Consider the following 13,819-nt stretch of genomic DNA (forward strand, 5'->3'; position numbering starts at 1 on the left):
TCTACAAAGGATATTAGCTATAATATTAAATATTGAATTAGACCTTTGTTTTTAATCTAAGACTATTACATAGTTTTAGATTAACACAGTTTAACATAAGTTTTAAATACTTTGAGGTAAAATATTCACAATTTAAATCTGTTCTTTGCTGTAGCCTCAGCTCCCAAAACAAGGCCTGTATTAAAGTCATGCCAATGAAAATGGATGTTACAGAAGAAAAGACCAGTACTATTTTAAATAAAATCCAAGTCACTCCAACACTTAAGTAAATGAAGCCTGTATTCTCCTCCAAGTGCTCAGACATAGGGATGGCTGTACGTCCTGCCAACAAGCAAAGCACCATAAAGTGTCGTAACGTGGTTTAAAATTGTCAAGTACCTTACAGAACAAGTAGTCCAGCTGTTTCATGTTCTATCTTGGATATACTTATATTTAAGAATGCAAATTTTAAAATAGACTATCTATTTAAGTCTGTCTGTTTAATTATATCACAAATATACTTTAAGTCTTCAAAAGCCTCTCTTGCTTAAACACTAGGAACTTTTATTTCATAATGCATGAAAGAGATTCTCTCTCATGTTGGTTTCAACCTCAACAATTCCTAGAAAATAGAATTCAAAATTTACCAGTCATTCTTATTATAGAAGACAGTATATATATCACAAAAAACTTTAATCAAAACTAGCTATATAAACTGGATATGTGCAAACATCCACCTAATCTGATACTATAAGAATGGTATGAAATTTTTTTTGTATGTATAAAGAAAATACTCTGAAAATTTTACTCTTAAATAGAGAAAAGATAAAGGTAAAGAAATAATATAAATCGTATTAATTAAAATTCGTAGTTACAAATGCTGCCAAATTTAGCTGGTTACTCTTTTACTTCTAACAAGAAATGTTCCAAAGAATGTACAAGTAATGCTTTTCAAATCAGTTGGCCATAGACTCTATTGCAGTGGTTCTCAACCTTCTGGCCCTTTAAATACAGTTCCTCATGTTGTGACCCAACCATAAAATTATTTTCGTTGCTACTTCATAACTGTAATGTTGCTACTGTTATGAATCCTAATGTAAATATCTGATATGCAGGATGGTCTTAGGTGACCCCTGTAAAAGGGTCGTTTGACCGACAAAGGGGTCGCGACCCACAGATTGAGAACCGCTGCTCTAATGTTTTGTTTTTTACAGTTTGTGCTTTTTATTTTTACCCTTGTACCATTTTTTGTTGCAAATTATAGTCTCAATTTATACAGTTTACCCATCATTTAAAATGATTTCTTTTTCACATTTCCAAGTTACTTTATAAGTTCAGTAGGGTGATTTGCCAGAATTTTCAAACCCAAAATTATATAATTTATTGTCTGATTGGACTTTTTACAGTAATTAAATACTTATAGATTTAAGTACATTATTTTAAAACATTTAAAATGTAAGCCTTTTATTTTACATTAGCCCTAAAAGCATTTGAATCTTTGTAAATCATAGTAATCATTAACAGAGAGTGATCAATTCAATAATCTGAGGAATACAATAGGTTTTCATTTTTCTTTTTAAAAAAATGCCTATAGTGTGATATCAAAATTAGGAAATGACATCTTCATTAGGCATGAAATTACTTTACAGTATGTGTTGACTTCCCTATATCAGACCAGTTTAAAAGAGGGTTAACAAACACAAAACAACCAAAGATTGTAATGCCCATACCTAATTACTTCCTAAACTAGCTTTGGACTAGTCACCACTTCATCACATACCATTTAATTTTATTGTCTTTTCATTAAAAGAAAATTCTCCCACTCGTTGGTAACATCACATTATAAATATAACCTCCCGACTGCAGAGCTATAATTTGGGTTTTGACTGCCACTCCTGCTATTCAGCTGTCATCTTCTTTATATGATGAAGAAGAGCATCTTTCTCCAGGTGAGCCTCTGCAAGAGCCATTTTAGCTTTAGCCAATTCCTGCTTAAGAGATTCATTCTCTTCCATGAGCTGAAATGATAAATTTGAAAAATCAGAGAAGTTAATCATTTTCAGAAAATATAGACAATTTATATATCAACTAAAGGTGTGACACTTGGAACAGAAAAATAACCAATGCTGGCAAAGGTACACTTATGCTGAAAACTGCTTTGAGAAGCTATTTGGAAATACATATCAAGCCCTTAAAAATGTTCATAAGTACTGACCCAGCAATTCAAAACACTAATTAAAGCCTACTTTCGAAATCTAGCAGTGACTTAGTCTAACTTTAGTTTCCCTGGACCTCTGTGGCGTTAGACGCTGCGGACCTCTCTTCTCCTTCCTACGCGTCTCTCCTCTCTGCCTTTCCTGCCACAGCTCTTTCATGTTTATCCCTCCCACACACGGACTTTTTATCCTCTCCTCCACTATGTAGGAACCCTTAAATTTTAATGTTCTGTTAGCTTCCATAATTGGTCATCTTCCTTTATCACTGAGTCATTCTCTTAGGTCATCTCATGTACTCCTGTGGCCTGATCCACTATCAATCACTCTCGAGCTTCAGACCCACATTCTGAATATCTTATTAGATATTTTTATCTAGATGGCTAATAGGTCTCCCCTCCTCATTAAGACTCCGTTCAGGTATTTTATCTTCTTAGGACTGTTTCTTAACCCCTACTTATGAAGATTTGATAAAACTAAGTACTTTCTCCCCAGAAAAACGCATTTACTAATACGTGAAAATATTTGCATTTAATTTCAAAAAGTTCTCAGATTTCTTTGGTACAGCTTAAGAATTCCTGTCTTATAAACCAAGCTGGGTACTTGACTGTCTGTCCTCAATTGCTAGCATAGCATTACACAGTACATGGTAACCAAAATTCGCACACCCCTGTCTTTCCCACTAGTCTTTGAGTTTTTCAATAGAGAAGAGTAGTATACTGTCTAATTCTATATCCTAGCTCAGAGCTGACATCCAACAAATCCTGTTGAACAGATGAAATAGCTCATTCTGTGGTTCTATCATAGAAAATTAAACTTCTACTGGACATTTTATTTATAGTGGCAAAAAATAAGAAGCAACTCAAATGTTAACAAATATTAAGAGGAAGGTTTAGAAATGACAGTACATCTGCATCCATATTACTCTGTCATTAAAATAAATATGAAGCATAAGTAGCAATATCCAAAAATAATTGTTAAACAATGTTAAGTAAAAAAAATACAATATATACACTAGAATAACAACTGTTTAGGAAAATTATGGAAAAGAACCTAGGAAGAAAATAAAGTAGTATTAATAGCACTGTAGGAGGTTAGAATATATTTAAGTTGTTTTAAATATTTTTATGAAATATTATAACACTTTTGCAACTTAAAAAAAGACATCAAAATGAATATGTCATCTAGGAAGTGTTTCTGGATTCCAGAAACCAGAACTCTTTCCACATTTACTCCTCTATCTCCCCATGAGACTACAACCCCTCTGAAGGCTGGGCCTGTCCCTATCTTGCTCAACAGCGTAATCCTCACTAGGTGGGGGTTCATGACAGGTACTCAGTAAACATTACTTAGATAAGTAAATAACTTCTTAATTATTTAGTATCTAACATTTATTTTAATTACTGACACTGAATGAGAATGAATTAGTTTTTCCCATTACCTGTTCCCGAGTGAAGTTAAAGGAGCGCTCGGGAGAGTGAACTGACTGAGAAGGCCAAGGTGTCTCTGGACTTGTCTGAGTGGCTTGAGTGACACTGTGCTGTTCCTTCAGATCATACTTTCCACTGGAAAGCTGCACTGATTCACTTGTGATGTTTTCTTTCAAATCATTCCCAGTGTTAAGCATCTGAGAATCTGAACAAGTAAAATGCTCAGGTAAAACATTTTCAAATACTTGATAAATCTGAATTTTTAATGTGAAAGACGAATTTTAAAATGAATATATATCTATTAGTATGAAGACATTATTATGAAATAGAAAAAACAATAAAGTCAATAAACCAAAAGCTCACTTACTGTAAAGATGAACAAAATTGACAAAACTTTAGTTAGATTGACCAAAAAAAGAGAAAAGAAATTATTAGAATTAGAAATAAAACATGGGACATTACTACCAGCCTTAATGAAATAAAAATTATTATAAAGGAATACTATGAACAACTGTATTCCAATAAAGATAACTTAGATGAAATAGAAAAATTCCTTGGAAGACAAACAACCAAAATAGACTACAGAAGAACTAGACAATGTGAAAAGACATATAACAGTTAAAGAGATTGGATCAGTGATTAAAAAAAAAAAAAAAGCTACCCATAAAGAAAAGCTTTCAAGTGAAGTCTACCAAACATTTAAAGAAGAATGAATATCAAATCTTTACAAACTCTACCAAAACATAGAAGAGGAGAAACATTGCTCAGGTCATGCTATGAAGCCAATATTACTGATTGTAAAATCAGACAAAACTAAAATCAAAATGTTCATAAATATAAACACAAAAATCCTCCACAAAATATTAGCAAATCCATATATATAAAAGCCAAGCAACCAGAACGATGGAATGACCAGTTGCTATGACTCGCACTGCAGCGACCAACCAATCCGATCAGGGCCTTCCCCCAAGCCAGCCTGGCACCCCCTTCTTCACCTCCCCCAGCCCGTGGCCGGCCCCTCATCCGGCCAGCCCTGCCCCCAATCGGTCCCCCACCCCCATCAGGGGCAGAGCCGGTTGGCCAACTGCCTGTGGCCTTCTACCCTCCCCAGCCCAGCCCAATCAGCCCCGCAGCTGGCCGGACCCCACCTGTGCACAAATTCGTCTACCAGGCCACTAGTATAAAAATAATTGTACACCATGGCCAAGTGGGATTTATCTCAGGAATGCAAGTTTGACTTACTATCAAAAAGCAATTAGCATAACACATCACATTAACAGAATAAAACAAGTCACATGATTATCTCAATAAATGCAGGAAAAACATCTGATAAAATCCAACGCTTTCTCATGATAAAAACACTCAGAACTAGGAATAGAATTTCTCAATCTGATAAAGGCTAGCTACAAAAAACCCACAGCCAATATCCCTCTACTTAATGGTATAAGACTAAATGCTATTCTCCTAAGATCAGAAATAAAATGTTTGCTCTCACCACTTTTATTTAACAACTAGTAGCCCTGTGCACGAATCTGTGTGCCAGTAGTTCGCTGCGCCCTCCTGTAGCTCTCTGCCAGTTCCCCTACCCCCCACTCATAGCTTGCTGCCCTGCCCCCTCCAGTAGCTCTCCACCTCCTGCTTGCTTGCTGCCCTGCCGGCTCCTTAGCTCTCCACCTCCCACTTGCTTGCTGCCCTGCCCACTCCTGTAGCTCTCCACCTCCCGCTTGTAGCTCGCTGCCCCACCCTCCAACTGATCTGGTCATGACTCAGTCAGTCATTATGCTTCATAGCATAACGACCATTTGCATATTACATCTTTATTATATAGGATGTCCTAAAGGTTTTAGGTAAGACAATTAGGAAAGAAAAAGAAATAGAGGAGAAACCAAGATGGCGGCATAGGTAAACACCGGAGATTGCTGCCTCGCACAACCACTTCAAAAATACAACTAAAAGACGGAACGGACATCACCCAGAACCACAGGAAGGCTGGCTGAGGGGAAATTCTACAACTAGAAGGAAAGAGAAAAGCATACCGGGACTCAGAGGAGGTGCGGTGCGGATGTAAAATATAAAGGTGCAGAGGTGCATGCAGAGCTGGCTGGCAGCTGAGGGCACGATTGTGTCAATCGGGAGGGAGTCTCAGGATTTGGGCTCCAGTTCCGGGCAAGTCTCTGGGGACCCAGATTCAAACGGGAGAAGCGGGACTGTCTGGCATCGGTCAGAACTCGAGGGCAGCTTTCTCTCCAAGGTACTTGCAAAAGTTGCTGGGACACTGAGGCAGAGCCTCTGAGGATGGGACTGAGAGCAGCCATAACTGCTCGCTCCGCCCGCCCGCCCTGTAGATCCCCTGGGACCCGCCCTGCCCAAGCCTTGCACAGAGGCATTTGTGGGATAGCCTCAGGCAAAGGCTAGATTAGCACCTCCCTAGAGGACAGAAGTTCTCCCACTGCAGACACAGCTGATTCTTACAGCCAGTTGGCCTGGAGGTCAAATCCCCCCCAGTATTACCTACAACAATCAAGGCTTAACTACAACAAGACTGCGCACTAAGACCACAAGGGGGTGCACCAAGAAAGCATAAAAAATGCAGAGACAATGAAACAGGACACAAATGACAGAAATGGAGGATATAGAGTTCAAAACCAAACTTTTAAGGTCTCTCAAGAACTGTCTAGAAGCCGCCAATAAATTTAGTAAGATGCTCGAAAAGACTGGTGAGACTGCCGATAAATGTAGTGAGATCCTCAAGAAATCTAATGAGACCCTCGATGTTGTGATAAAGGACCAACTAGAAATTAAGCATACACTGACTGAAATAAAGAATATTATACAGACTCCCGACAGCAGAACAGAGGAGCGCAAGAATCAAGTCAAAGATTTGAAATGCGAAGAAGCAAAAAACACCCAACCAGAAAAGCAAAATGAAAAAAGAATCCGAAAATACAAAGATAGTGTAAGGAGCCTCTGGGACAGCTTCAAGCGTACCAACATCAGAATTATAGGGGTGCCAGAAGAAGAGAGAGAGCAAGATATTGAAAACCTATTTGAAGAAATAATGACAAAACTTCCCGCACCTGGTGAAAGAAATAGACTTCCAAGTCCAGGAAGCGCAGAGAACCCCAAACAAAAGGAATCCAAAGAGGACCACACCAGGACACATCATAATTAAAATGCCAAGAGCAAAAGACAAAGAGAGAATCTTAAAAGCAGCAAGAGAAAGAAACTCAGTTACCTACAAGGGAATACCCATACGACTGTCAGCTGATTTCTCAACAGACACTTTGCAGGCCAGAATGGAGTGGCAAGAAATATTCAAAGTGATGAATACCAAGAACCTACAACCAAGATTACTTTATCCAGCAAAGCTATCATTCAGAATTGAAGGTCAGATAAAGAGCTTCACAGATAAGGAAAAGCTAAAGGAGTTCATCACCACCAAACCAGGATTATATGAAATGCTGAAAGGTATCCTTTAAGAAGAGGAAGAAGAAAAAAAAGGTAAAGATACAAATTATGAACAACAAATATGCATCTATCAACAAGTGAATCTAAGAATCAAGTGAATAAATAATCTGATGAACAGAATTGCCGGGAGCCAGTCCATCCTTGCTGTTTCAAGGGACCTGGCATATATGGCATACTGTTCTTAATATTTTTGCTCACCTTCTTGGCACCATGTGTTTTAACCAAGGTCTCCTCTCTGAGAAAGGTTGTTTCCCCAGGTAGGGATTTTCCCCTGAAGTTAGGGAGGAAATAAAACCTCTTAACTAAGTGCCAGGTGGGTAATTAATCACTTTAACTATGAACAATCATGCCTAAGCTACATAATCTTTACTCCCTGGAATGGAGATAAGAAACGCCCTAACCTTTGTAATAGAGATTGATAGGATTGAATCAACTGGTATAAATACAGTTGTAACAAGACAGCAAGACACAGAACTTAGAACACAGAACTTAGGAGACAGAGAGAGAGAGACAGAACCTAGGCACAGAACCTACACAGAACGTTCTCTAGGGACAGAAGAACTTCGCTGGAGAGAACATGGCAAAAGATCCTGGACAGAAACTGGCCTCAGAACCTAGAGACAGAACCTAGCGAGAGAACATGGCAAAAGATCCTGGACTGAACCTGACTACAGAAATTGGCAAGAGAACCTGACTAGAACCTGGTGACTGAACCTGGCTGGAGAACCTGGACAGAACCTGGCAGGACAACCTAGTGAGGGAACATGGCTACAGAACCTGGCTGGAGAACCTGGAGAACCTGGCTGGAGAACCTAGCAAGAGACCATGGACACAGAACCTGGCTGGAGATCCAAAGCAGAACCTCTCTGGAGATCTAGATCAGAACTTGGCTGGAGATCCTGGCTAGGCTGCTGATCAACTGAACGCTGTCTCCGTGTCATTCCTTCTTCGCCGACTCCGTCCACGCCTTTGGGGACCCCTGGACCTGCTGGGGTTGGACCCCGGCACAGAATGAACTGGTGATTATAATAGAATCAGGGACATAGAAAGGGAATGGACTGACTATTCTTGGGGGGGGGGGGGGGAAGGGGTGTGGGGGATGCGGGAAGAGACTGGACAAAAATCGTGCACCTATGGATGAGGACAATGGGTGGGGAGTGAGGGCGGAGGGTGGGGTGGGAACTGGGAGGAAGGGAGTTATGGGGGGGAAAAGAGGAACAAATATAATGTGAACAATAAAGATTTAATTTAAAAAAAAAAGAAAAGAAAAAGAAATAAAAGGCTCTCCCTTCCCCTGTCTAAAATCAATAAAATATAAATAAAATAAAATAAAATAAAAAAGAATTTCTGACCCACTAATGGTACTTATAGTTCTTTTGCAGTATTGTTATAACTTTATTCTTCTTTTAACATATTTTATGTCATTTGATGAGATTTTGGTAGGCAATGAATGCATGCACATATCAGTCCCTCATATTTCGCTCTGAAGTAGCTACTAACAATTGAGGAATAGAACACCTAGGTCTATGGACTCAAGCAAGCTCTTTCTACTACTCCACACTACCTTATAAGATATAATCCTTACATTAGAGACCTTAAAAATCTTGCTAGAATGAATACAGACATTAAAGCAGAACTAAACACATGGCAATATACCATAAGTAAAAAGGGAAGCTACAGATAACCTTGGAAGAAAATTAACAGTTCTACTGAGGAATAACAAGCAATAAGATTATAGAAGTGGGAAAGTGGAAGACAAATTCCTATACAGGGAGTATAACAGGTCGGTCGAGCAAATGTACAAAAATTGTGGGAAATAAAGCTAGGAAAGAGATCAAATAAGAGACCCAAGTAAGATCAAGAAAGATGTAGGACCATAAAAACTATCTTGCTTCATTCAAAACACATTTGTAGGATAGGTACTAAATCAACTGTAGATGAGTTATTTCTGAAGTAGAGATCTACACATAGGTAATATTTTATTACAATGTATGGAAAGTGTCTCTCACTCATCTACTCCTGCATATGTGCACACATATAATGGTAGTAGGGGTGAAAAGAAACAATCAGCATGTAAATAATTTAATTCCAAATTTCAGTAGGTATTCACTTAAATTGTTTTTCATATATACCTCTGATATGAAAAGAGCCATCGTCATTTCTCTCTACCACAAGATGATCAATATGAATGGCTACAGGAGCTGGTTCAAGGGATATTGTACCACTACGAGGACTGTCATCCTATAGGAAAGAAAAACAGTATCAGCATGTTGTTATTAAAGTAAATGATAAAATCAAGATTATCATTTTCTTAACACATATTACTTCAGTCAATATTTTTAATGAGTTAGAAATGTATCTTTTAGTTAATACAGAGAAAACTGCCTATTCTATTTTTATATTTTCTAATTTCTATGAAGGATCTCCACATCATTCACTAAAAACACCAACATATTCATTTCAATACCGGTAAAGTATATATTACAGGGAAGGCATATTCTCAGGCATGAATCCGAAGTTCAGGTAGGCAAAGTTAACATGTATAATATGAAAATGTGAAAATATTTATTGACATACTTTTAAATTTATTTTTGTATTAGAAACTTGTATCTTCATTGGCATCACTGTTGCAACAGTATCATCTTCCAAAAAATGTTGAATATTCGTAAGAGAAGATGTAAGAAACTCAGTGCTAAAGTTTTCTATATGGCATTGCAGAAATCCATTTTTTTCTGCAAGTAAAGAGTGCATTATAGCACCAGGCCCACTTTCAAATCTCAGAGTAATCTCAGGAGAGGATTTGGAATGAATAACAGCTTTATGATCAGAACCTACGGAAAAAGAACATGTAAAAATTGTAACTTGAAGTACTACTCAAAAATGTCACTCTCGTATGTCATTAAAGGTTACAATCATTTTATACAATGGGAAAGCAGTAATAAGGTTTAATATTCACCCTTAATTTAAGTGATAGTTACAGTACTTATACAACACTAGTGGTCCAGTGCACAGATTCGTGCACATTGAAAGGAAATTAATTAGAAGAAAGATTCGTGCGGTAATTACGTTACTGCAAAAAGTTATACATCAAAATAGTATATATAATATAGTATTATAAAATTAAAACACGCATGTGATTGGCGCCAGCATGAGCTTCATATGTATCGATGCCGGTCGGGTGATGAATAAATCGTAATGTGGTTCATGTTGAATGTCAACTAAAACAACCAAATTCACAATCAACAATGACAGATTGAAACACATGTGTGCAAATGACGCCAGCTAGAGCTTTATATGTATCATGCATGCGCAAGTCAACATTTATTTATTTAGTTAGTTAGTTATTTTAGAAGAAAATGTCTTTATGTCTCCGGAATAGGAAAGTGTTTCTTTTTTTTCTTTTTATTATTATTATTATTATTTTCTTTATTGATTAAAGTATTACATATGTGTCCTTATCCCCCCATTACCCCCCAACCCCCTCAACATTTATTTTTAAATTGCTAGTGCACGTCTTATGTACCAGCCGGTTGGTAGGTCGGACGGTCGGACAGTCTGTCATTTAGCCTTTTATATATATAGATACCATATATAACCCTCACATCCTATTTTATAGATAATTTTATACTGAAATAATGTTCATTTGTCTCTATTTTCTACTTTTTGGTAACATGAAACAACATACCATGATATAAATCTGATATCATATAGACATATACAATACTTTCAACAATAAAGATTTCATAAAAAAGAAAAGAAACATAAATCTGGTATCCTGCATACCTCAGATACTTAAGAGTGTATCTGGATATGTACCTATCTACAAATTTGTAATATAATGGACGATGGTCATGAAAAAACATTCATGGCATTTAAAGTAAGTGACTACTAAGACATTTCTCAAGAAGTAATGAAATGGCTTTGCACCTTCCTCATTAAAACTGGGTATTAAATATTTACATTTATTAAGCCTTGGCCTTGTTCAAAAAATTTTTAGGTAGCTTACAGGCATATAAATACTTGAGTTCAAAAACAAATTTTAAAACTTTAATAAAGCACGTAAAGAATATCCAACTTGCCCTAACCGGTTTGGCTTAGTGGATAGAGCGTCAGCCTGTGGACTGAGGGTCCCTGGTTAGATTCCAGTCAGGGGCATGTACCTTGGTTGCGGCACATCCCCAGTGGGGGGTGTGCAGGAGGCAGCTGATCGATGTTTCTAACTATCACTCTCCCTTCCTCTCTGTAAAAAATTAATAAAAATATTTTAAAAAAGAAAGAAAAAAGAATATCCAACTAATAAAAGAAAAGTTTCTAGTGGAATCACTGAAGTGAATTGACCCTTCTGGTAACTACTTTGTTTATTTTACTTTACCCAACTCTTAAAAGAACAGGAGGAAACATGCACATGGCATAATCAGATAAAAAGTAAGCAATAGAAAAATAAGAACAGAAGGGAAAAGGAAAAAATAGGTAGGAAAGTTAATAACTCAAAATACATTATTTAAGTTTCTGTATCAAAGGTAGACCAAAAATGAGCTTTCCAGCAACAGAAAGAAAAATACGATCCATTTCGCAATTCATAACACCCATGAGTTAAAAACAAACTAATTGTTCTGGAAAGGCAAAGAGGTATCAATTGTTGAGGAACCAAAGTTATCTGTGCCATGGGTCCGCATAAGAAACCCCACTAATTAAATTCATGAAATGTTTATTTTCCCTCAGCATGAGTGTGAACATGTACTTAGATATGTTAGTATTTCCTATATCAAGAAAAAATAAGTTAATTAACTTGTCTATTCTATATAATAAAAGCCTAATATGCAAATTGACCAAACACCATAACGACTGGTGGAATGACTGGTTGCTATTATATGCACTGACCACCAGGGGGCAGCCACTCAACTCATGAGCTGCCCCCAGCCCACAAGCCCCAGGCCAGCCAAGGCAGGTGCCACTGGGGCCTCCCGACCACCCTGCCGGTCGCCCTTCAGAGGGAGGCGACCGGCAGCAGCGGCAGGGAAATCAAGGTGCGAGGCTGGCTGGCAAGCAGGCTGGTGCCACCCCCCGGTCACTCTGCCAGTCGCCCCACAGATCGGCCCTGATTGCCAGCCAGGCCTACTGACCCTACCCATGCATGAATTTCATGCATCGGGCCTATAGTTTAAAAATAAGAGCAATTAGAAACAACTTGGTATATGTGATTTCATAGTATATTTTAATGATCTGTACATCTACATATCTATGTCTACACATACACACACACACCAGATACATACTCCAGGGAGGTGAGAGCTAGAAGTAATTATCTTCATTAGTCAAATACCATTCCTCCCTACTATCACTTATGTCATGAAGCTATTACAGTAAGGTCTTCCTATTAAAGGAATCCAAAATCCACATATTATAGAAAAACAAAAACAAGCAAACAAAAGCAACCAAATACAATCTTTGTTCATATGTTAATAATGTTTGAAATGCTAAAGCTAATTTTTTAAAATCTTTTTTAACCCTTTCCCCATACTTTTCCTCTTTCTCTCTCCTTGATTTTTTTGTTTGTTTGTTTGTTTGGGGTGTGTGTGTGTGTATGTGTGTGTGTGTGTGTGTGTGTGTGTGTGTGTTTATCCTTCTAGCAACCAGCTGAGTGAGACAGTTCAGAAAAATTAAGGTATTAGATAGCACCGACTATATAACCCAGCCGTGGGCAAACTACGGCCCGCGGGCCGGATCCGGCCTGTTTGAAATGAATAAAACTAAAAAAATAAAAGACCGTTCCCTTTTATGTAATGATGTTTACTTTGAATTTATATTAGTTCACACAAACACTCCATCCATGCTTTTGTTCCGGCCCTCCAGTCCAGTTTAAGAACCCATTGTGGCCCTCGAGTCAAAAAGTTTGCCCACCCCTGATATAACCCATACATACAAGGCATTTCAAATGGACTTCTTCATTGAAGAACAACAGGAATGCCAAACCGGTTTGGCTCAGTGGATAGAGCATCGGCCTGCGGACTGAAAGGTCCCAAGTTCGATTCCGGTCAAGGGCATGCACCTTGGTTGCAGGCACATCCCCAGTGGGGGGTGTGCAGGAGGCAGCTGGTCGATGTTTCTCTCTCATCGATATTTCTAACTCTCTGTCCCTCTCCCTTCCTCTCTGTAAAGAATCAATAAAATATATTTAAAAAAAAAAAAAGAACAGGAATAAAAGTAATAAGGTATGATACTAAATGAAGTATAAAAAAAGTTAAGAAAATAATTGTGCAACTGGAAATAATCTATGAATGTACAATTAGAAAAGTGGTTGAGTTGTATATAGAACACGGTCTAGGTTCTGAAATTTTATGTTCAAACTTTTTAAAATTTTTGTCCATTGTAAAACCTTTCCAACGATATACTTAGTTTCCTTCTTTTTGCATGTTATTGGAATTTTACACTTGCTAATATAAAATTCTTGACATTTTTTTTTTTTAGCAGATACATTGTAAACTACAAGGCGTACACACAGAAAAAAGCCAGGAGCCAATTTTTTCCATAATGGTTTATAGGAAAACTAGAGGCCTGATGCACAAAATTCATGCATGTGTAGGGTCCTTAGGACTGGCCAGCAATCAGGGCTGATCTGTGTGGTGACCGGCGGGGCAACCAGGGGGCCCCCGCTGGCACCCGCCTTGGCTGGCCTGGTGCTGCCTGCTCACAGGCCCCGCCCCCGGCAGGGCGATCAAGGGGTGGCGT

At 38.0% G+C, this 13,819-nt stretch overlaps 1 protein-coding gene across 1 annotated transcript in view; it reads right to left on the reverse strand.

The window, feature by feature from the left end:
- Positions 1–263: 263 nt before the first annotated feature.
- The window catches only part of BLTP3B (bridge-like lipid transfer protein family member 3B), an 89,315-nt gene continuing 75,759 nt past the window's right edge, over positions 264–13,819 (reverse strand). Inside the window, exons 18-21 of the mRNA XM_081084501.1 lie at positions 9,668–9,921; positions 9,223–9,331; positions 3,634–3,827; positions 264–1,997 (exon numbers count right to left, since the gene is read on the reverse strand). Coding sequence (XP_080940627.1) covers positions 1,878–1,997; positions 3,634–3,827; positions 9,223–9,331; positions 9,668–9,921 — 677 coding nt within the window. The 3' untranslated portion in view covers positions 264–1,877. The remainder of the gene's footprint in view (positions 1,998–3,633; positions 3,828–9,222; positions 9,332–9,667; positions 9,922–13,819) is intronic.

The sequence above is a fragment of the Myotis nattereri genome, assembly GCF_964212035.1.
Source record: "Myotis nattereri genome assembly, chromosome: 2".
Lineage (NCBI taxonomy): Eukaryota > Metazoa > Chordata > Mammalia > Chiroptera > Vespertilionidae > Myotis > Myotis nattereri.